At 41.5% G+C, this 25014-nt stretch overlaps 1 protein-coding gene across 2 annotated transcripts in view; it reads right to left on the reverse strand.

Moving 5' to 3' along the window:
* SWIP (strumpellin and WASH-interacting protein) overlaps nucleotides 1–25014 on the reverse strand; it is a 944327-nt gene that overhangs the window by 807852 nt on the left and 111461 nt on the right. The window contains exon 1 of one of the 2 annotated variants that reach the window (XM_067099923.1): nucleotides 4747–4786. The exons of the other annotated variant lie outside the window; for it this stretch is intronic. Within the exon in view, the coding sequence (XP_066956024.1) occupies nucleotides 4747–4783 (37 nt within the window). The 5' untranslated portion in view covers nucleotides 4784–4786. Of the gene's footprint in view, nucleotides 1–4746; nucleotides 4787–25014 lie in introns of those variants that run through there. 2 annotated transcript variants of the gene reach the window in all.

Consider the following 25014-nt stretch of genomic DNA (forward strand, 5'->3'; position numbering starts at 1 on the left):
TTTTGAGGTAACTCTTGGCCCTCAAATTTTATTTTTGCAATTCTTAATGCCTTATTATTTTGTTTACTTGGTATTATATATACCTCACAGTCTTGGATTTTGGTATATCTCATTTTAAGAGAGTCCAACAGTATATTTTTGTCAACTGGTTCGTCATTATTTTCAGGAAGTACAATAGTACCCTGAATGCTATTCATAGTGTCATGCTTCTTTACTTTTACATTTACATTGTCAACACTTTTTATTGATAGATAGTCCTCAGACTGGTTTTTTGTTGTGGCTTCTATAAGCCACGTCTTCGTTTTTATTTGTCTAAACGACATTTCTGTCGTTGAGTGTCTTTTTAATAAGAAGTTTTCTAACTTTAGGGCTGAGATTTGTTGTTCTGTTTCCATGGTTAGAAACCTTGACCAACTTCCACTCCCAAAGAGGGAGTCGAAATGAATCAAGGTTGGGTCAAGACGATATTTACTTTTTTTTTATTTGTTTTGTACTGGAGCATAAGGTTCCAGTGTGATCATATTTGGATTCTTTATTGTTTTTTCAAAGAAAGGTTGTTGCAAGAGCTTCCATCAGTCGTCATCTGTGCCGAGTCACTACCATCAAAGGGGCCCAGGGTACTCAAATCTTTATCTTCACTTTGCATAAAGATTTGAGGAGGAGAAGAAGAAAAAAAAAAAAAAAAAATCTGAAAACCTTAAAAAGATATCATCAGCTTTTCATGGAGTTTTATTCTTCCACCAATGGCACAAGTGAGAACTGACTCCCAAATGTCCGCATCCCTACCCTACCCAAAAGGGGATGGCACAACATGATTAGAGTGGCTCAAGTGTAAGCCAACCCGCTTGATAGGACTGAGAGCATTACTAGAATACAATCATCCCCACCCTAATCACATTATGGGCAAACCGGACAGAATGCCGAGAGTCCTATTCCCAGAACTAGACCCCCCTGGAATCCGTGGTCCAGTCCCGTAGAATAGTTCCGCCTGAAAACTCAGGTCCGAACATTATCGGGCAGTTGATGGTCCTGCCACGGTTCTCACTATTTAGCTTCGGATATAAACCCAATCCCAGCTATGATACCTTTTCCTATTTACCAGGTCCAAGAAATTTGTACGAAAGTGAAAATATCCACGCCATTTAAATCGAAAGGTTTGTAGGTGATCCGTCAGGGCCCGGGCTTTTATTCTTCGTAAGAACGAAGAAAAAAAGCCAGGGCCCCTTACCCCCTCACCACGTGAAGGAACCTACTTCGAGGGGAGTGGAATAGTCAGATTCCTTCTAATTAGATGATCTGCTAACATGTTGATCCTCCCTAGAAGAAACTAGGGATCAACTCAAAATTCCTTACTTCTGTCCAAAGATGAAGGGGCTCTGCTACAAGGAACATTAAGGACTAGACATTAATGGTATCATTACCTGGTTGGTCATATGATATTTTCTTGATGCAATTACTGTATATATATACACATCAGGCTTTGAAGAAAAACCTTTTAAGGTAGCTGCTGTGAGTCCTCAAAGGAGTTACTCTTTCGGTCCCCACCGGGGCTCCATAAAACAGACCTACAAATATCACAGTAATAAAGTCTAACAGGACTCAAGCAAGAGGGCTGTTTCCCTTGCCTACAGCAATTACTTCACTTTGTTTGGTTTTATGTGCAGCCCTACACAGGGATAATTCTCTCTCTGGCGGGCCCTTGTATGTTTTCAAAATACAGTAAGGTGCTTCTTATATTTTATAATCGTCTTTAAGTGTTTTCTCGTCAGTATCATAGCTCCAGCAAAATAGGAGAGTCTTTAGTTCTTTTTTTAAATATGCTTTCTTCCTGTATGCTAGTTTTATTCCCTGCAGACTGTATGTTTATTACATTGTCTGTGCACTTATTGCCACCATATGTTTTATGTTTAGTATCACTATGGCCTTCCTTTACACAATCTTTACACTTGAAGATGCTGCGAGCAAATTCATTTGATTTGTGATTTTCACCACATCTAGGGCAAGCTTGGTCATTTCTACAATCTGTTGCGCTATGACCAAACCCCTGACATTTGTAGCATTGATAGGGCATGTAACAGTCGTATTATTTGCAACAGCTATACAGTGTACACAATTTGTTACCTCTATCATAGATAGCCTTTTGTATTTGTGGTTTGCATTTGATGATACAGTTTTTATATTTGTCATCTCTGGCAGTCTTCCTAAGGAGCAGCAGAAGATGATGACAATAGAAGAAAAAGTTAAAGTGTTAGACATGTTGAAATCTGGTGAGACTGCTTCAAGCATAGGGCGGCAGTTGGGGTTGAATGAGAGCTCTGTATGCTCTAAAAAGGTGGAAATTCAGAAAATGAGGGTCTTTCAATTAAACATCTTTGGATAATCCTTCGCAAGAATCCCCACCCAAAGAAGTACCTGTAGTCCTGGCAGAAGAGTTTCCTGTATCTGAAGAGGGGACTCTGACGAGCTGTAACTCTTCAAGTACACTGTGCAGTCATATCGTCATTCATCAGCCTGCACAGTTTATTCATCATCATCTTCAAACCAACATTCATCACTGGTGAGTACCCTTACTTACTGTTTTTTTTATTACTGTCCAATATCTTTAATGCATACGTATATGTATCACTCTCTCTCTCTCTCTCTCTCTCTCTCTCTCTCTCTCTCTCTCTCTCTCTCTCTCTCTCTCTCTCTCTCTCTCTCATTCGTAGTTATCGCTCTTATATTTCTACAACTTATTATTTCTCTGTGCCTCTTTACCTGTACAGTACATAATTTTAAACAGACTGAATTTTACCTGTACTACCTTCTATGAACATTATGTACATGTTTTCGTTATTTTATGGAATTGTACCTTTGTTATAACTGTGACGTATGAAGTTTACCTAGTGATGCGAAGAAAATGTCTTTTACTCTGAGTGAAAAAGAAAATGGCATCCCATGAATTAGGGGTAACATTAGTATACGTATGCACCTACTGTAAATGCGCTGGTATGAAACTGCACAGTACTCAATTTTTATGTCAATCATTTACTTCTTTTTTAATGGTAATGTATTAAGCTAACTTTTAAATGAAATTACACTAACTTTAGTTTCATTTAAAAGTTAGCTTAATACTTTGGGAGCATGTTTAAGGTCATATTTAGTGCTTAAACTCTAGAAATAAGCATTTATTAGCATTTTTTGTGACTGTACCAAACTTACGCAAATCCTTGCCTTGTGCGAGGGGTTCTGGAACCTAACCTCGCGGAAGTTCGAGGTATTACTGTATTTACATTATTTACCAAAATTCTGTTGAGAGCATAAATACACATCACCATATGTCAACAAGGTGGGGCCGGCACACCTTGTAAGGCAAAAGAAATCCACCAGGTTTGCCACAACTGGGGGAGGACAGTCTAGATAGATTTATAAATATGATGCTCAGAAGGTACAAAGCACATTCCCTGAGATCCATCACTACTAAAGGTTCTTCTTGACGCACTGTCAGACACTTCTGAAATTCTGCACACTGCCTTCTGAGAATCCACACAGCCTACTTGAACTGGGAGTTCAAAGCATCAGTTATGGTTACAGGCAGTTCCTGGTTATCGGAGGGCTCGTTTATCAGTGATCCAGTTTTACAGGGCTTGTCTAGCGATGAAAATCGGCAAGTTTCGGCGCCGAAAATCGCCAATTTCTGCTTGTGGGCGCCGATAATTAGGAATTGGCGCTGATACATATCTAACATTGGGGCCGATAACTGAAAATCGCCGATTTTCAGTTACTGTCACGCCATCAGAATGGAACCGCCGCTGAGAAACGGGGACTGCCTGTACATGTGTAATTTTTCCACTTTGAATGTGAGCCAGATCACTGCTGAAGCAGAACTCAAGAGTGGTTTGGGGAATTCTACATGGAACTCATGCAAAAAAAAAAAAAAACCTGTAGGGGCAATACCCTAAAGGGAAGACTTCAAAGGTAGTGCTAAGAATTTTCTAAGCTCCTGATTCGAGACACTTATGGGTTAAGGAGACAATGATGGGACACTGTCAAATGTCACAATTTTTAAAAGTAAATTGTATTTTTCCTAACTATACAAACCTGAAGTCTTTTACATTAGGAATTACTTACAGCAAACCTGGAAACAGCCGCTGAACTTTCAAACATGGTGGTTAGGCAGTTAACTACTGTCCAGTAGGAGGGAGTCTTGCCAGCCCAAATGTTAAACATTCCAATTTGCATTTCGGTCCAGGTGTTAGATTGAGGGGTGGCATGAGGCGGGCATAAAATGTAATGTAAAGGACCTCAGGTTTGTATAGTTAGGAAAAATACAATTTACTTTTAAAAATTGTGATTTGTTTCTACACAATATACAAACCATCGGTCCTTTACATCAGGAAGACTCACTGGCTGGAGGGAGGAATCTGAGTGAGTCTCTTGAAGTGACTGGAGTTCGCCATACCTGGGATTCTCTTCCTGGTCAACAGAGCAAGAAAAGGAAATCTGCCTATAAAGAATTGATCGGGGTGTGGTAGAGCATGATCAATTGTCAGACTTCTGGGCCTTTTTGCACGAGGGAGGTAAATGTAACCTCATACGAAAAGGGGCTAGGATGAACCTTACAAGTCGGAAACAGCAAGGCAAATTTAAGCATTGGGTTTGTCTTACTGTCAGGATCTCCTTCCTCCCCTTGCTAGAGGAAGGAGCGGGTTTGCTTCTATAATCCTGGAAGGAAAAATAGAACAGAAGCTCGAAGTACAGGCTTACCTGCATCGACCGGCAGATCTAGCATGTAACAGCTCATCCACTCTCTGCTCGAAGGAAGAGACGAAGGATGAGAAGAAAGAAGCAGGAGAGGCTAGTCACTCCCGCACTCATCCTCGCATCCACAACTGAACATCTTAACCCTTAAACGCCGAAGCCCTATTTACAAAAACGTCTCCCGTATGCCGGCGGCCTCCGGGAGCTAGCGCCAAAGTGGAAAAAAAGTTTTTTTCAAAAAATCACAGCGCGCTTAGTTTTTAAGATTAAGAGTTCATTTTTGGCTCATTTTTTTCTCATTGCCTGAAGTTTAGTATGCAATCATCAGAAATGAAAAAAAATATCATTATCATATATAAATATTGGAATATATGACAGCGAAAAAAAACTCGTATATAATTGTATACAAATCGCGCTGTAAGCAAAACGGTTAAAGCTAATGAGTTAATTTTTTTAGCTGTATTGTACACTAAATTGCGATGATTTTGGTATATAACAGATTGTAAAACGATTACAGCAACACAGAGAAAATATTATCACAAAATGATGCATGAATTCGTAATGCGCGGATGTAAAAAAAGGCTTTTTCAAAAATTCACCATAAATCGAAATATTGTGCTAGAGACTTTCCAACTGTTTCAAAATGAAGGAAATTGATTGACTATTACTAGACTGTAAGTTTTTTAGCTTACAATTGCATTTTTTTACCATTTCGATCGAGTTAAAGTTGACTGAAGGTTGATATTTTTCTATTTATCGTTATTTATATGAAAATATTTCAAAACTGTTAAGAGCTAAAAGAATGATTTATTTTTTGTTGTATTTTACATGAAATTGCACACATTTTGATGTATAACACTTTATGTAACGAATAATATAAAACGGCGAAAAAATTACGACAAGCTGACTCAAGAAATGACAGGATTTTCAGCGGAGTCCGCGCGCGGGGAGCGAAGGAAAAAGTTTTTTTCAAAAATTCACCATAAATCGAAATATTGTGCTTGAGACTTTCCGTTTGTTGCAGAATAAAGTTTAATGATTGATTGTTACTAGAATGTAAGAATTTTGGCCTACGATTGCGTTTCTCGAGCATTTCGGTCGAGTCAAAGTTGACCGAATGTTAAAATTTTGTCAGTTATCGTAATTTAAATGGAAATATTTCAAAACTGTTAAGAGCTAAAAGAATGATTTATTTTTTGTTGTATTCTACATGAAATTGCGCACATTTTGATATATAACACTTTATGTAACGAATAATATAAAACGGCGAAAAAATTACGACAAGCTGACTCAAGAAATGACAGGATTTTCAGCGGAGTCCGCGCGCGCGGAGCGAAGGAAAAAGTTTTTTCAAAAATTCACCATAAATCGAAATATTGTGCTTGAGACTTTCCGTTTGTTGCAGAATAAAGGTAAATGATTGATTATTACTAAAATGTAAGAATTTTGGCCTACGATTGCGTTTCTCGAGCATTTCGGTCGAGTCAAAGTTGACCGAATGATAAAATTTTGTCAGTTATCGTGATTTAAATGAAAATATTACAAAACTGTCAAGAGCTAAAAGAATGATTTATTTTTTGTTGTATTTTACATGAAATTGCGCACATTTTGATGTATAACACTTTATGTAACGAATAATATAAAACGGCGAAAAAATTACGACAAGCTGACTCAAGAAATGCCAGGATTTTCAGCGGAGTCCGCGCGCGGAGCGAAGGAAAATGTTTTTTCAAAAATTCACCAAAAATCGAAATATTGTGCTAGAGACTTTCCGTTTGTTGCAGAATACAGGTAAATGAATGATTGTTACTGGAATGTAAGAATTTTGGCCTACGATTGCGTTTCTCGAGCATTTCGGTCGAGTCAAAGTTGACCAAATGTTAAAATTTTGTCAGTTATCGTGATTTAAATGAAAATATTTCAAGACTGTTAAGAGCTAAAAGAATGATTTATTTTTTTGTTGCATTCTACATGAAATTGCGCACATTTTGATGTATAATACTTTATGTAACGAATAATATAAAACGGCGCAAAAATTACGACAAGCTGACTCAAGAAATGCTGACATTTTCAGTGGATTTCCCCCGCTCGGAGCGAAGGAAAAAGTTTTTTTCAAAAATTCACCATAAATCGAAATATTGTGCTAGAGACTTTCCGTTTGTTGCAAAATGAAGGTAAAGGATTGATTGTTACTAGAATGTAAGAATTTTGGCCTACAATTGCGTTTTTCGAGCATTCCGGTCGAGTCAAAGTTGACCGAATGTTAAAATTTTGTCAGTTATCGTGATTTAAATGAAAATATTTCAAAACTGTTAAGAGCTAAAAGAATGATTTATTTTTTGTTGTATTCTACATGAAATTGCGCACATTTTGATATATAACACTTTATGTAACGAATAATATAAAACGGCGCGAAAATTACGACAAGCTGACTCAAGAAATGCTGACATTTTCGGTGGATTTCCCCCGCGCGGAGCGAAGGAAAAAGTTTTTTTCAAAAATTCACCATAAATCGAAATATTGTGCTAGAGACTTTCCGTTTGTTGCAAAATGAAGGTAAAGGATTGAATATCACCAGAATATTAGATTTTTTGCTTACCCAAAAAGACCCATGTAAATAAATAAATAAATAAATAAATAAATATATATATATATATATATATATATATATATATATATATAAATATATATATATATATATATATATATATATATATATATATATATATATATATATATATATATATATATATATATATATATATATATATATATATATATATATATATATATATATATATATATATATATATATATATATATATATATATATATATATATATATATATATATATATATATATATATATATATATATATATATATATATATATATATATATATATATATATATATATATATATATATATATATATATATATATATATATATATATATATATATATATATATATATATATATATATATATACACTTATATAATATTATATTGTTTTTAGTTTGGTACGAATACATAACTAAAAGTAATGCTTGTGAAAAACTTAGTTTTTGCATAAAACGAAATAATATACAAAACACCAATGAATACAGATATATAAAAACTTGTAATAAATATAAAACTAAAAATAAATTCAATGCAGAATGCTCACTTGTAATCCTGACTCTTCGTTCTGTTCTTGTTTTCTCCCTCCTCCATTGAAGAGTCTTGCATTTTCCTCCCGACATGACGAGGCACAAGCGGAGGAGGGAGATGCACGCCTTACTGCTGATGGGCGCGCCTCGCGGCACGCTGCGCCCTCCGGTGTCGCTCGGGTAGGCGCACTCCAATATATAACCGCAGTGTGGTACTTACGGTTACACTCCTCGAACCTGCAAAGTGCTACCTTGCAGGTGCGACAGACGTACCGGGTGTCTCTCCTTCTGCCATTCATATGGCACACCCGGCACCGTTTCTGTTTATGCCCTTCCAGGAGCTCCAGTGTGTGATCTCCTGCCTGCAGCCGGCACACAGGGTCGACTACCCGACGGGACATTGGAATGTGAGGGAGGGCGGCAGCATCACCAGGGGCGGCGGCATCATCCAGGGCGGCGGCATCATCCAGGGCGGCAGCATCATCCAGGGCGGCGGCATCTTCAAAGGCAGCGGCATCATCAAGGGCGGCGGCAGCAGGGGCGGCGTTGGCAGGAGCAGGAAGACCGAGGTTGGCCCTCCTAGCGACACCTGCCCTTTCCTCTCGGGGCAGAGCTGGAGCTCAGGGCAGGGGGGCGGCGTTGGAAGGCCATTCCTCTGGGTTGAAGTTTATGAGGGCATTCCCAGCCACCTCAAGAAACTGGATGTGGGTCAACCTCCGAGCGTCCGAATTATACCCACAGTAAAGGATGCAGGCATTCTGGAGGGCCAAATGAAGGAGGTATTTGACGAGCTTCTGTGTCCACCTCCTGGTTCTCCTGGCGAAGGGATAATACTGGATGAGTTGATCAAAGAGATCAACTCCTCCCATGTGCCTGTTGTAGTGCCCGATGACAGTAGGGCGCTGGACACGAAACTCCTCATATGTAACTCGGCCCTGCCGACGTGTCTTCTTCCGCTGAATGATCTCTTCTTGGATGGGCTCATGACTCGTCGTAATCATGGGCACGAGTCGGACCCCCTTCCAACAGATGACGAAGACATCTCCCTTCCGCCGCCACTCTGTCTCTCCTCTTGCCAGATGTTGCGGCTGGCTAGCAAACCTCTTGAGGACATTCGGGGCCCCACGCACCAACCGAAGGGTACCACTGACGTGCACACCTGCTTCATACAGTTCCTGGGCCAGGGATACCGAGTTATAATAATTATCCATAAACAGGTGGTATCCCTGGTTACGGAAACGATCCACAAGACCGAAGACAGTGTCACGCAGCATGGAGAAGACCCCAGAATACACCAAGAAGTCCACGACGTATCCAGTGTTGGCTTCCATAATGAAAAATAACTTTACACCATATTTCTTTGGCTTCTTGGGGTTGTACACTTTTATACTTAGATGCCCTTTGTATGGCATCATACCCTCATCCAAAGAAAGGTTCTTGGAAGGAACCACGAGAGTCTGGCACCATTCACGAATGTACTCCAACACTGGGCGGACTAAGATGAGGCGGTCGGGGTTATTCTGGGGTACAGCCCTTTGGTTGAAGGCGTTGAAATACCTGTCCATCGCCAGGAAACTATCACGGGGCATAATGCCGGGCACATTGGACGTACTTAAAAAAAAATTCCGCATCCAATATTGCCTGACGTCAGCAGCAGGCATCATCCCAAAAAAAATGTGGAGCCCCAAAAGATGCGCCATGTCCGTGAGGTTGCAGCCCCGCCAGCGATACGACAACGTCGACTGCAGTTCCTCACGGCAGTACCAAGCGTAATCTGCCGTCTCTGCAACAAGGAATTCCAGCAATTCCCACGTCAGGAAGAGCTGAATGAACCCCAGTGTAGTGAGAGGCACAGGGATGGTCAGTCCAGGTACTGCCGTGAATGGGTGCATGTTAGGTGGGGTGGGGTCCTCCAACCACCCCTCATCACTTTCGGACGAACGGCCTTCACCCAAGCTGCCGCGACGTTGCGACCTTCTACGGGCCTGCGCTGGCGCACGCGCACATGCACGGGCACGTCTTCGCACTCCCACACTCCCAGCTGGGCCGTCCCCTTCACTTTCGCCATCACTTTCGGTCTCATCCCCACCAGCCACAATCGGGGCCTCCTCCTCCTCCTCCTCAGACTCTCCCTCATACGCACTAAAACCACTAAATTCTGTGGCAGAATTCAAACCCACAAACAAAACAACAAACAACACTCACCCTGATCTTCGGTTGCTGGAGATGGATAAAGGTCGCCGTAACAACCACAACCGCAAACAACCACAAACACAACAAGGAAATACAAAAAAAAGAAACAGAACACACACACAAATAAACAGCACACCAACAAGAAAACCAACAACTCCCGGAAAAGCATACGACAAAACTGTCCCACACAAGAACCACTGACCGGCACTAGCTCTGACTAAAGACTCCCTCCAAAACCGAAAAATCCTTCACATATTCCACAGACAGACAGCGCCGTAAACACACTAACGACCTCATCCCTCTTCCAACAACCGAAGCACTCACTAACGACAATTACACTCGCTCGCTCTCTCTCTCTCTCTCTCTCTCTCTCTCTCTCTCTCTCACAAAACGTTGGGAAATGCTAAATACAAACAAATTTATTCATCCCTCTATAATTCTAATTCACTTTCCCCCTGTGGCTCCCGTACGGACATTGGGGGCAAATACTCATCATCACTGACATCAGGCGTGATGTCCTCATCACTGGATGACCAGCTGCCACCAAAATCAGGACTTCCTACCTGCTCTCGATCGAGATCCGATAAGTATTCATCCCAAATGTTTTCGGATGCCCCTCAGGACACCCCGATGCTTCCTAGGGGTCGTAAAAGGCACGGGATGTGGTCCTTGGTCGGATTCGGTCACACGTGGGCGAACAACACGGCGCTGAGAAGCTGGGTCACTTTGGCTGCTGGGTCCTTCTCCAGCATCCCAGTCTAAAACTCGTCTCACACGCTCACTACCGACAGGCAATATGCGCCTTTCACAGTCCTGACGGCTTTGTGACATCTCTGCAAACGTCCTGTTGCAGCACGAATACGCAAACACTCGCCAAAGTTCTGCAAAACACGGATGCGTGAAAAATCGCTCTCCGCAAGGTCCGGCGCTGATGCTGTCTGGTACAAGAAGGAGGAATTGATGCGCATGCGGCGTCTGGGTGGCGCTTATAAACAAAACAACAGCTTGATCCGTGAACTCCCAGCATCCCTCAAGGCGCGTGATTTGAAACCTTCCGCAAACTAGGCCTATAATTATTTTTCCACGAATATTTAAAAAAAGCATTTTTAGTCGACGTATGGTACGTCCACTTGACATCCAACAGACAATTTTAGTCGACGTATGGTACGTCCATTAGGCGTTTAAGGGTTAAGTGAGATGCAACCCTGTCCTGTTAGAGGAGCCAGGTAAGCTACACAACTTGTTGAGCAGCTACCACAGGTCACAAGGAAAAAGTGTCCAAGGACTTGTGGGCAATGTGCCGAAGGTAGAGAGAGGTGAATGTGGTCTGTCGGGACCACACCCCAACTTTCAATACCTGAGGAACCAACAGGTTCTTCCAGAATGCGAGGGTTGGACCAATGTCCCTGACTTCGTGAGCTCTCGAGCAGAAGGTACCTGTGTCATCTTCACCAGCAGCAGAGTATGCTCTCCTGATCATCTCACAAAGCCAGAACGAAATTGTGTTCTTGGACAACTCTTGGACAAGCCAGTGCTAACGAAGAGTCATCAGCACTCAGGCAAGAGATGTGAGTCCTCTTCAGATAGTGCTGCAACACTCTTAACGAGACAAAGTAGCATCTCGTCTGGGTCATTATCTACAAAGTCCTCTACGGAGGGGATCATGAAGGACTTGAACCTAGTGTCAGGGACCAATGGGTTCTGAGTCTTCACTATGAAATCCAAGACTAAATTGAATGTAACCAATCCCCATCCTCTTGAGTGTTTTTAATATTGAAGGAAAGTCCATGTAGTTCTCCTACTATCTTCGCTGATGTCAGGGCAAGCAGGAAGACAGTCTTGAGGGTCAGATCCCTGTCTGACGACTCTCACAAAGGCTTGTACAGTGCACGAGTCAGGCTCCTCAGAACTTGAGTCACGTCCCATGCAGGGGGCCTGAGGTCCCTGAGTGGGCAAGACCTTTCGAAGCTTCTCAACAGTAGCAAAATCTCGAAGGAGGAAGGGATGTCTACTCCTTTCAGCCGCAAGACTAGACCTAGTACGGTCCCATAGTCTTTTACAGCTGAAACAGTGAGGAGCTTCTCTCAGCAAGGAAGACGAGGAAGTCCACGACCTGCTGAACAGAAGCTCCAACCGGAGACAGACCTCATCTATGACACCAACCACAGAAGACGGCCCACTTTCCCTGGTATACTGCTGCAGAGGACTGTCTGAGGTATCCAGCCATCTCTGTTGCTGCAAGACATGAAAAGCCTCTTGCTTGCAAGAGATTCTGGATAACCATCAGCTGTGAAGACACGGGGACTGCACTGCCTGGTGGTACCACTCTACTTGGGGTTGACACAGTAGGTTGGGCCAAGGAGGAATCTCTCTCGGTTCCTTGGAGAGAACTGCTAGCAGGTCAGGATACCAAGACAAACAGCATGTGGCCATTTGGGGCCACCAGAATCATCCTGAGATTCAGGGTGACCAACACTTGGCTGCTCACCTTGCGAATCAGACAAAACGAAGGGAAGGCGTAGACGTCAAGGTTGTCCTACGGGTGCTGAAAGGCGTCCTCCACAGCGGCTGCCTGAGTGAAGGGACCACTCTGTCCCTATCACTTGATTCTGGCGGCTGAGCTTGTCTGCCTGGAATATATCTGGCTGACAGCTCTACCGAGTGAGTCACTGGCCACTCTTGCACCTGCTAGTCAACTGGTGGAGCAGAAGGGATAACAGACCCCCCCTGCTTGTTGACATAGCCACTACCGTGTGTTGTTGCTCATCAAAACCATGGCGTGTCCCATCACTTGATCCTGAAACTCTTGAGGGCCAGGAAGGCCGCCTGAGTTCCAGGATGTTGATGTGAAGGTGCTTGTCGTCTCAGTTCTACACTCGAGAAGTCAGCAACTCCTCCAGGTGTACGCCCCATCCCTCAGTTGACGTGTCTGAGAACAGAAGCATGTCTGGAGGGGGGAGTATGCAGGCATACTCCTGTAAGGGGTTCCTGTCATCTAACCACCAGTCTAGATTCTCTCTCACTTCCCTCGTGAGAGGAATGAGAAGGATTGAGGGTCTTGAGACTGGAACCAACACTCCTTCAGCCTCTACTGAAGGGAACGGAGGTGAAGACGTCCATGAGGGACCAGTTTCTCCAATGATGACTTGCCATTGTTGAGCTGACTGCTCCCAATGAGATAGGAACAGCTGTGCTGCCTTCCTGGACCTGCTGATATGAGAGTCCAAGGGACTCTTGCTGCTGCTGTACCTATCAGCATGCCCAGGTACTTTATCCTCTGCTTGGGGGTGAGATTGGACTTCTCGAGATTTACCAGAATCCCTAGAATGTGGCAAACTAGAGGAGTCGATCCCTGTCCTGAAGCAACTGTGAGTGGGAGCTCGCCAGGACCAGCCGATTGTTGAGATACCTCAACAGACATATCCCGAGTGAATGGGCCCAAGCTGACACCAGGGTGAACACTTGCGTGAACACCTGAGGAGCGGTCAAGAGCCCAAAACAGAGTGGCCTGAACTGGAACACCGTCTCCCCGAGGATAAAGCAAAGGTACTTGCAGGAGGATGGATGGATGGGTATTTGAAAACAGGCATCCTTCAAGTCCAACGCAAGCATGAAGTTGTTCTCCCGGACAGAGGTGAGCACGGAGCGTGCTGTTTCCATCATGAACTGAGTCTGGTGAACGAATCAGTTCAAGGGAGAGGACACAACTTCCACAGCACCCTTTCTCAGCATGACTTGCACTTCTTGCCTGAGTGCAAGATCCTTCGGCGAACCAGGAACCAGGTAAGGAGACAGACTGGAGAGTTGGTGAGCAGGTCTCGGCTCCATATCACTGCCATGATGCCCAATGGCTTGACAGGCAACCCTCCCCCCCCTTCAAACAATGGCAGCAGCTGGAGGGGAATGTCGCTCCTAGCATTTCCCCTTCTTCTTCTTCCCCTTGCCCCCTTTTCCAGACTGGAAAGCTCGCTGAAAGGGGCGTGACTGCGCGCCCTTTCTGGCAGAAGAAGAAGGCTGGGTCTTCTTACAGGCCGAGGAAGTGCTAGCCTGACCAGGTTGGGCCACGGTGGCATGCAAAGACCTGGAGGTCTTGGCCACTGCCTGATGGACAAGGCAGTTGCTGTCTTTGGCCCGACGCTTGTCCACCGCAGCATCTACCAACTCCCTAATGAAGAGAGAGGCAGAACCAAGCAACAGTCCATTCCTTAGGGTCACTGCTGACTCGGGACCAACAGACCTGGCAATCCAAGACAGGAATCATTCCTTCTCTTCAGCACCAGGTTTGCCCATAGGTTTGCCATCTGGTGGGTGAGGTAGGAGATGGCTCTACCTCCAGACTGGCATAGTCTCCCGAAGGTGGAGTCCCCCACAGGAGCAATAGCAACTGAGGAGGCAGCCACCTTGGATACTGTGAACGACCACAGATCCAGCCAGGAGACTGCCTGGAGGGCTGCCATGGCAGTAGCCTCCAGGTCACTGCTTCTTGCTGCAAAAGGTATACCCCATCCGAAACAAGGTGCTGCAGCAAGAGACCTGGACCTAGGTGAACCATGTCTGGGTCAACCTGCTTGGTCAGCCGAGGGGTTGCTTGACCAGATGAATAATCTGGTTTCTGGGCAGGAGAATTCGCTTCGGTCGAACCGCTCGGACAAGCTTCTTCCCCCTCCTCTAGGGGGAAGAAGCTTGTCCGAGCAGTTCAACTGAAGCCAATTCTCCTGCCCAGAAACCAGATTATTCATTTGGTTGAGCAACCCCTCCACAAATGAGGACCATGGCAGCCCCACCAATGCCTTTGGTTCCTTCTTAAGGCCCCAGAAGGATTTGAGGCGTGAAGGATGATCCACAGAAGAGGCCATGGTCCCTTCCCCGAGACCATTGTGTTGACGAATCAGTGCGATGATCTCTGCAAAGGTCCTCTGTATCTCAGGGGTATCCGCATCCTGAGGAAAAGGGCCCTCGAGTCCTTCCAGGGTGTGGTCCTCCCAATCTGCTCTCCCGGCAGGAGGGAGAACCTCGGCAGACCCCTTCGATCCATCCTGCACTACTTAGGCATACAACCGAGTCGATCTGAGGACTGAACCAGGAACGTAAGCCTTCGTAGTTGAAATCTGGGGAGAGGACTCTCCAGAGTTCCTCCTGTCTGTCTCGCACCTCTGGGTAAAACCCCAGGAGGTTGAGGGGACAGGTGAGGAGGGTCCGGCACTTCCATCAGTCCTGCCAGCGGAACCAGCAGGAGGGGCAGGCTTCATGCGGTCATCACCATCAACCCACGGTGATGACAGCAACATGGGTCCAGGAGAACGCTTATGCCTCAGAGAAGTGCTGTCCCGATGAGAGCATAGCGATTTGCGTGAGCCAAGCCAAGCGATCGACTCAACTGTGCCAGGATCGCGTGAACATGACTGGGGGCTGGGCAGAGTCGAACGCGCAGCTGGCTGGCGAGAGCTTGCGCTGTCCTCTTGACATGCCCCAGTCTTCTTTGAGGCCAAAACCTTGCAAGAAGAAGACTGAACAGGGCACCTCCACTCTGTCTCTCCAGGTGTTAGGACTCTAGGGACCTAGGCACCAGGTTGGGAACCTGGCGTGACACTGGTGGTAGTGCCAGCACGAAGAGTCGAGACACCTGCAGGTCTCAGCTCTTTCTCTTGTCCTGTGCCTGAACTGGGAAGGTGAGAGGTCTCTCCGGCACCGGTTCGGGATACTTGAGCCTCCCTAGGGACTTGAGAACTCGAAGTGACTCGTGAAAGAGCACCTGAAACAGCAACAGACATTGAAGCGGACTTCTTAGGACTGGTGACAGGAGCACAAATGGAGGTCTGTGTGAATGGAGGTCTGTGCGCCCGCAACTCCCAAATCCCTAACCCTGGGGAGGTAAGCAATCCGGTTCCCGAACCCAAAGGCCAGGAAGAGCTGATGAGAGATCCCACTGCTTCCCCTGCGGAGGGAGGCAGCCCCTTAGAAGTCCCAGAGTGGGGCTTCTTGGGGTGAGGGGAAGAGACCGCCTTCTTCCTCTTCGGACAACAAGCCTCGGAAGAGGAAGGGGATGAGGTAGCAGACGATGAAGACGAAGTAAAGTCACCCATCCAAGAGGTAGCAGCACACATCACAGGAGCAGCCGGGACAGCCAGGGCAACAGGAGTGGCAGGAGTGGGCCGGGCAGCAGGAACATCAGAAAAAGGAGCATCGATGGGAGCAACAGCAGCCTGAACAGCAGAGACCACAGGAGCAACAGGGACAAGAACCATCATGTGAGGCATGGTGGTCGTCACCATCATCGATGGTACAGCCTGGGATGGCAGGGCCAGAGCAAAACCTGTAGGGCACTGTGTGCTGAGATGTCAGGACAGCAGGCACTTGAGTACCGAAGTGAGACGACATGGTAACGGCAGTGTGGGTCACCACTGGTGGGACAGGAGACCCTGCAGGGATGGAGTGCCAGTAAGACCCAGGGAGAGCCAGGCTGCTTTCAAATCACTCGCCTGCATACCAAGGAGAGACTTGACCACCATACTGGAAGAAGAAAAGGTCGGGTTAGTGGAGGGAGACTCTACTCGCTCTGAGGGAAAAATTTCACAACTGGAGCAAGGAAAGGCCCCTGCAAGGAGGCCGTCCTGATTGCCCGCCCAAGCCCCAACCCCCAACCCCCAACCCCCACGCCATTCCACACTTGACGGAGTAAGTGAAGAAGACGAAGGAGAGTTCTCTTCTGAAGGAGAAACAGCCAGAGGGGGAAGCTTGCCAGGAGAAAGAAACGAGGAAGAAGAGTTAGCCACCACGGGCATAGTCAGGGGCATATAACTCTCAGATGATGCCTTGGCACCCTTCCACCAATACTGTTGCCTCCCTTCACCAGACCAGGAACAACACTCGGCACAAGTGGGGTCACGAGAGCACACGCCCACTGCAAGAGGAACAGAGGGGATGAGGATCAACATCAATATATGAGAGGAAGCTCCAACATTTCTTGCTGCCAACCCCAGGACACACATGCTGAGGGAAGGTGGCCTTGCGAACAGGATTGTCTGATTCGTGGGTTTGCATCTTACAAATCACAAACACATATATTCAGCAAACAAACCAAAGATAGATCCCACAGGGAAAAAAAATCTCAACGACAATCAGGGCAGAGAGGGTAGAAACACGTCTGCACTGCATGACGGCCAAGAGCAAATTGGAATGTTTGCATCTGGGCAGGCGGGACTCCCACCTACCTGACGGTATTTAACTGCCTAACCACCTTGTTTGAAAGTTCAACAGCTGTCTCCAGCTTCATTGTAAGTAATTCCTAATGTAAAGGACCAATGGTTTGTATATTGTGTAAGAACAAATGGCTACTAATAGTTGAGCAGGGCTACTTTATACGATTTGTACAAAACTGTTTCTGTTACTTACAACTGAGTTGTAAAAGGAATAAGACATTCCTCCCATTAGCTTTGGAAGTAGGACTATCAAGGAGAGGTTACAACTTTGATGCATCACCAAGAAACTCTGCCTCTTCAGGACTAATATTTATAACTACAGGCAGTCCTCGCTCATCAGCAGCGTCGGTTAACTGTGATCTGGTTTTACGGCGCTTGGCTAACAACTTTGTTAACCCAATTTTTGGCGACGGTAAGCAATTTTCAGCATTGGTAAGCAGTTTATCAGCGTCAGTAAACTGTTTTATTGGGGTCGGTAAGCAGTTTATCAGCGGTGATAAGCAGTTAATGGTGCCAATAAGCAGTTTATTGGCACTTATGATGTCATAAACACTATTCTTTACCACAATTGAGGGCCTCACAACCAGAAGGTTGTAAACGCCACTTTTTAAAAAAGGAGTAAATTGCCCTCAAAGTCTAGCATTCATTACTCTGCTTCTAAGAAAGATATTGATTTAAACCAATTTTCATATGAAAGCCCTACTCTTTAAAACTTTTTTGTGAAAATTTGAAAAAAAATTGTAGGGTGCGCTTGCGTGCTAGCATTCAAAATGTCCGCCTAACCCCTCACATTTGTGTATATTCTGGTCATAACCAGCACTTAACCCTTAAACGCCGACTGGACGTATCGTACGTCGACTGAAATTGTCTGTCGGGTGCCGAGTGGACGTACGGTACGTCGACTACAAAGTTTTTTTAAATATTCGCGGAAAAATAGTTATAGGCCTAGTTTGCAAAAGATTATAAATCACGTGCCTTGAGGGATGCTGGGAGTTCATGGATTACAAGCGTTACCCAGCCGCGCATGCACCAATTTCTTTCTTCGCGCACTACAGAGCATCACCGACGCATCTCAGAAATTCTTTCGTCCCTTTATCGTAATTTTTGCACCATTTTATATTAGCCGTTACATAAAGTTTTATATATGAAAATGTGCGTAATTTCATGTAGAATACAACAAAAAATAACTCATGGTTGTAGCTTTTATAAGTTTGGAAATATTGTCAGATAAATCACGATAAGTGCCAAAATTTCAACCTTCGGTCAACTGTGACTCAACCAAAATGGTCGAAAAACGCAATTGTAAGCTAAAACTCTTACATTCTAGTAATATTCAATCATTTACCTTCATTTTGCAACAAATTGAAAGTCTCTAGCACAAAATTTCGATTTATGGTGAATTTTGAAAAAATTTTTCCTTACGTCCGCGCTGTAAATCTGCCGAAAATCTCAGAAATTCTTCCATCACATTGTCGTAATTTTTGCACCATTTTATATTAGCCGTTACATAAAGTTTTATATACGAAAATGTGTGCAATTTCATGAAGAATACAACAAAAAACAACCCATGGTTGTAGCTTTTATTAGTTTGGAAATATTTTCATATAAATCACGATAAGTGCCAAAATTTCAACCTTCGGTCAACTTTGACTTGACCAAAATGGTTGAAAAATGCAATTGTAAGCTAAAACTCTTACATTCTAGTAATATTCAATCATTTACCTTCATTTTGCATCAAATTGGAAGTCTCTAGCACAATATTCCGATTTATGGTGAATTTTTAAAAAAAGCTTTTTCCTTGCATCCGCGTGCGGTAACTCGGCCGAACATCTCAGAAATTGTTTTGTTACTTTGTTGTAATGTTTGCACCGTTTTATATTAGCTGTTACATAAAATTTTATATATGAAAATGTGCGCAATTTCATGTAGAATACAACAAAAAACAACCCATGGTTGTAGCTTTTATCAGTTTTGAAATAATTTCATATCAAGATAAGTGCCAAAATTTCAACCTTCAATCAACTTTGACTCGACCAAAATGGTCGAAAAATGCAACTGTAAGCTAAAACTCTTACAGTCTAGTAATATTCAATCATTTACCTTCATTTTGCAACAAATTGGAAGGCTCTAGCACAATATTTTGATATATGGTGAATTTTTGAAAAAAAACTTTTTCCTTACGTCCGCGCGCGGTAACGCGGCCGAAAATCTCAGAAATTCTTTCGTCACTTTGTCGTAATGTTTGCACTGTTTTATGTTAGCCGTTACATAAAGTTTTATATATGAAAATGTGCACAATTTTATGTAAAATATAAAAAAAAATAAATCATGGTTGTAGCTTTTATAAGTTTGGAAATATTTTCATATAAATCACGATAAGTGCCAAAATTTCAACCTTCAGTCACCTTTGACTCGACCAAGATGGTCGAAAAATGCGATTGTAAGCTAAAACTCTTACATTCTAAGTAACATTCAATCATTTACCTTCATTTTGCAACAAACGGGAAGTCTCTAGCACAATATTTCGATTTATGGTGAATTTTTGAAAAAAACTTTTTCCTTATCTCTGTGCAGTAACTCGGCCGAAAATCTCAGAATTTCTTTAGTCACCTTGTTGTAATTTTCGCACCATTTTATATTAGACGTTACATAAAGTTTTATATATGAAAATGTGCGTAATTTCATGTAGAATACAACAAAAAATAACTCATGGTTGTAGCTTATATAAGTTTGGAAATATTTTCATATAAATCATGATAAGTGCCAAAATTTCAACCTTCGGTCAACTTTGACTCGACCAAAATGGTCAAAAAACGCAATTTTAAGCCAAAACTCTTACATTCTAGTAATATTCAATCATTTACCTTCATTTTGCAACAAATTGGAAGTCTCTAGCACAATAGTTCGATTTATGGTGAATTTTTGAAAAAAACTTTTTCTTTACGTCTGCGCGCGGTAACTCTGCCAAACATCTCAGGAAATTATTTCGTCACTTTGTCGTAATGTTTGCACCGTTTTATATTAGCCGTTACATAAAATTTTATATATGAAAATGTGTGCAATTTCATGTAGAATACAACAAAAAACAACCCATGGTTGTAGCTTTTATAAGTTTGGAAATATATTTTCATATAAATCACGGTAACTGCCAAAATTTCAACCTTCGGTCAATTTTGACTCGACCGAAATGGTTGAAAAACGCAATTGTAAGCTAAAACTCTTAGATTCTAGTAACATTCAAACATTTACCTTTATTTTGCAACAAACAGAAGTCTCTAGCGCAATATTTCGATTTATGGTGAATTTTTGAAAAAAACTTTTTCCCTACGTCCGCTCGTGGTAACTCGGCTGAAAATCTCAGAAATTCTTTCGTCACTTTGTCGTAATGTTTGCACCATTTTATATTAGCCGTTACATAAAGTTTTATATATGAAAATGTGTGCAATTTCATGTAGAATACAACAAAAAATAACTCAGGGTTGTAGCTTTTATAAGTTTGGAAATATTTTCATATAAATCACGGTAAGTGCCAAAATTTCAACCTTCGGTCAACTTTGACTCGACCAAAATGGTTGAAAAACGCAATTGTAAGCTAAAACTCTTAGATTCTAGTAATATTCAATCATTTACCTTCATTTTGCAACAAACAGAAGTCTCTAGCACAATATTTCGATTTATGGTGAATTTTTTAACAAAACTTTTTCCTTACGTCTGCGCGCGGTAACGGCTGAAAATCTCAGAATTTCTTTAGTCACCTTGTCGTAATTTTCGCACTGTTTTATATTAGGCCTTACATAAAGTGTTATACATGAAAATGTGCGCAATATCATGTAGAATACAACAAAAAATAACTCATAGTTGTAGCTTTTATCAGTTTTGAAATATTTTCATATAAATCACGATAAATAGAAAATATTCGACCTTCGGTCAACTTTAACTTGACTGAAATGGTAGAAAAATGCAATTGTAAGCTAAAACACTTACAGTCTAGTAATATTCAATCAATTACCTTCTTTTTGCAACAAACGGGAAGTCTCTAGCTCAATATTTCGATTTATGGTGAATTTTTGAAAAACTTTTTCCTTACCTCCGTGCACGCTAACTGCTTAAAATCTCAGAATTTCTTTAGTCACTTTGTCGTAATTTTTGTGCTGTTTTCTATTAGGCGTTACATAAAGTATCATACATGAAAATGTGCACAATTTCATGTAGAATACAACAAAAAATAACTCATGGTTGTAGCTTTTATCAGTTTTGAAATATTTTCATATAAATCACGATAAGTGCCAAAATTTCAACCTTAGGTCAACTTTGACTCGACCGAAATGGTCGAAAACTGAAATTGTAAGCTAAAACTCTTACATTCTAGTAATATTCAATCATTTACCTTCATTTTGCAACAAACGAGAAGTCACTAGCACAATATTTCGATTTATGGTGAATTTTTTAAAAAACTTTTTTTTACATCCACGCGTTACAAATTCATGCACCATTTTGTGATAATATTTTCTCTGTGTTGCTTTGATCGTTTTACAATTTGTTATATACCAAAATCATTGCAATTTAGTGTACAATACAATGAAAAATAAAATAACTCATTAGCTTTAACCGTTTTGCTCACAGCACGATTTGTATACAATATATGAAATTTTTTTTTGTGTTGTCATATATTCCAATATTTATATATGATAATTATATTTTTTTTCATTTCTGATGGTTGCATACTAAACTTCAGGCAATGAAAAAAAGGAGCCAAAAATGAACTCTTAATCTTAAAAACTAAGTGTGCTGTGATTTTTTTAAAAAACTTTCTTTCCGCTTCGGTACTAACTCTCAAACCCTGCCGGCATACGGCAGACACTTTTGTAAATATAGGCTCGGCATTTAAGGGTTAAGTTCATACTGAACTTGTTGATTCCTAGTGTTTTTCTTGGTGTTTTCCCTGTTCTGTAAACAGAAAGTGGGACAGCCTCAATAATCTAAGAGAGAAAATGGCTCTGACTGAATGTAGGGGAGAAGTGAGCTTAGCTTTCACACTTAGCTGTAAGCCATATATTTTTAAGGGTAATGTTGTAAGATGACTTTGAAATGATATTAAAGTGTTTTAGGATGATAGTTTAAGGTATATTTGGTGTAGAATGATAGTTTAAGGTATACATTTAGTGTCTGAACCATTAAATAGGCAGTTATAAATGTTTTTACGGGTAGTCTTTGGTGTCTAACCTGTTTAAATAAGCAGTTAAAAGTATTTTTAGGGGGATTGCCAAGTATTCACGGATTTCAGATATTTGTGGGGGGTTGTGGTACCTGTCCCCACAAATAATAGGGGATTACTGTGTGTGTGTGTATATATATATATATATACACACAGTAATACCTCGAACTTACATGAGGTTAGGTTCCAGAACCCCTTGCATAAGGCGAGGGTTCGTGTAAGTTTGGTATGGCCACTAAAAATGCTAATAAATGCTAATTTCTGGAGTTTAAAACACTAAATATAACCATAAGCATGCTCTCAAAGTACTCAGCTAAATTTTAAATGAAATTAAAGTCACTAATTTCATTTAGAAGTTAGCTTAATACAACCATTAAACAAGAAATAAATGGTTGACGTAAAAATAAGAGTACAGTATCGTGGTGGGTACTGTATTTGCCACACTAGCGCATTTACAGTAGGTGCGTACGTATACTAATGTTACCCCTAATTCATGGGATACCATTTTCTTTTTCACTCAGAGTAAAAAAGTTTTCTATGCATCACAAGGTAAACTTCATATGTCACAGTCATAGCATAGGTACAGTTTAATAAAATAACGAAAACATGTACGTAATGTTCGTAGAAGGTGGTACAGGTAAAATTCAATCAATTTAAAATTATGTACTAAGTTAAGTATACCTTAGTTTTACCAGACCACTGAGCTGATTAACAGCTCTCCTAGGGCTGGCCCGAAGGATTAGACTTAAAGACGTACAGAGAAATAAGTTGTAAAAATCTGTGTGAGTGCTAACTACGAACGAGAGAGAGAGAGAGAGAGAGAGAGAGAGAGAGAGATACATATGGGCATAATACAGTAATTGTACTGTCTTTGTATCATATTTATGTACAAAATTATAAATAATACAAATTTTCTATTCCAATTTTACAGTTAAAAACATGAAAACTTATAAATTCCTTAAAAAATTAAACAAACACCTTCTGCAGGGGTATCATCTTTGAAAAGTGCAGTAACTTTGTGAATGGGTATCACATCTTGTACAAGTACACTAACTGTGCATGCTGTAATTACCTTTGTATCATGTTTATGCATATACACAAGAATAAAAATACTGTAATACATTTTTCATAAAGATTTTATACATTAAAGCATGAAAACTTATAAATTATGTCAAAAATTAAACATAAACACATCTGCAGGGTTTCTTGAGGATCTCAAATGTGTGCGAGTGTGTAAAAATCAGAAATGCCAATTAGTTGAAGCTGTACGATCGAGGTATTACGTGTGTGTGTGTGTATGTATATATATATATATATATATATATATATATATATATATATATATATATATATATATATATATATATATATATATATATATATATATATATATATATATATATAATAATGTACAATCATACTTTGTTGGTCGAATGTTTCTAATGTCGAACATTTAATTTTGTGACCGAAATTTGTGTCATTTGTCAAACAAATACTCGTATTTCGATCTGACCAATTACCTTGTTTATACTTGTACTTGACGTGCTACCGCATCCTATGAGAAAAACAAAGGCTATAACCCACAAATTTTTTTCCTTTCAAGTTATGTAAAAGTGCAAGCACAATATATAGTTTAATGATAACCATTTTTGGTAGGCCATGACACCATACAAAGAGCCTGTGGAAAAAAGATCTTGGCTCTTCGTATGGTATCCTTTACGGCCTACTGAAAATTCACAAACCAGACAATCCCCTAGACCTATCCTTACTTCATTTAAAACACCGAATTACAAATTAGCCAAATTTTTTGTACCTATGCTGGAGCATCTAACTAAGAACATGTATTCATTAAATAACTCCTTGCAATTCAAAGAAACCATTCCTCGACAAGATTCTGATTTATTCATGGCCAGTCTCGATGTAGAGTCATTATTTACTAATATCCCTGTTGGAAAAACTATAGAATTGGTTCTTAACAAGATGTTTCCTGTTCCTGATTCTACTTTTAATCATTTTAATCGCATGCTTTTTAAAACTTTACTTGAACTTGCAATGCTGGACGATGCTTTTATTTTTTATGGTAAATTATACAAACAAGTAGAGGGCATGGCCATGGGTTCTCCTCTTGACCCCATATTTCCTAATATCTTCATGCGCTCCATGGAGGAGCACATCCTTGACAATTGCCCATTAAGATTCTACCCCCTTTTTTATTTCAGGTATGTTGATGATATGTTTGGCCTCTTCAAAAGTGAATATGAAGCTGACCTCTTCATAGAATACGCTAATACAATACACCCGAGCATAAAGTTTACTATTGAGAAAGAGGTGAAAGATCGTCTACCATTCCTGGATGTTCTAGTTTTCAGCAACATGACAGTTTTAACACCACGATTTTTAGGAAGAAAACTTTTACTGGACTTGGTACCAACTTTTATAGCTCTTGTTTTGGTAATTTTAAATCCAACTCTGTTTCTACCCTTCTCTACAGAGTACTTGTCCTTACATCGAACTGG

This window comes from Macrobrachium rosenbergii, chromosome 56 (assembly GCF_040412425.1).
Source record: "Macrobrachium rosenbergii isolate ZJJX-2024 chromosome 56, ASM4041242v1, whole genome shotgun sequence".
NCBI classification, from domain to species: domain Eukaryota; kingdom Metazoa; phylum Arthropoda; class Malacostraca; order Decapoda; family Palaemonidae; genus Macrobrachium; species Macrobrachium rosenbergii.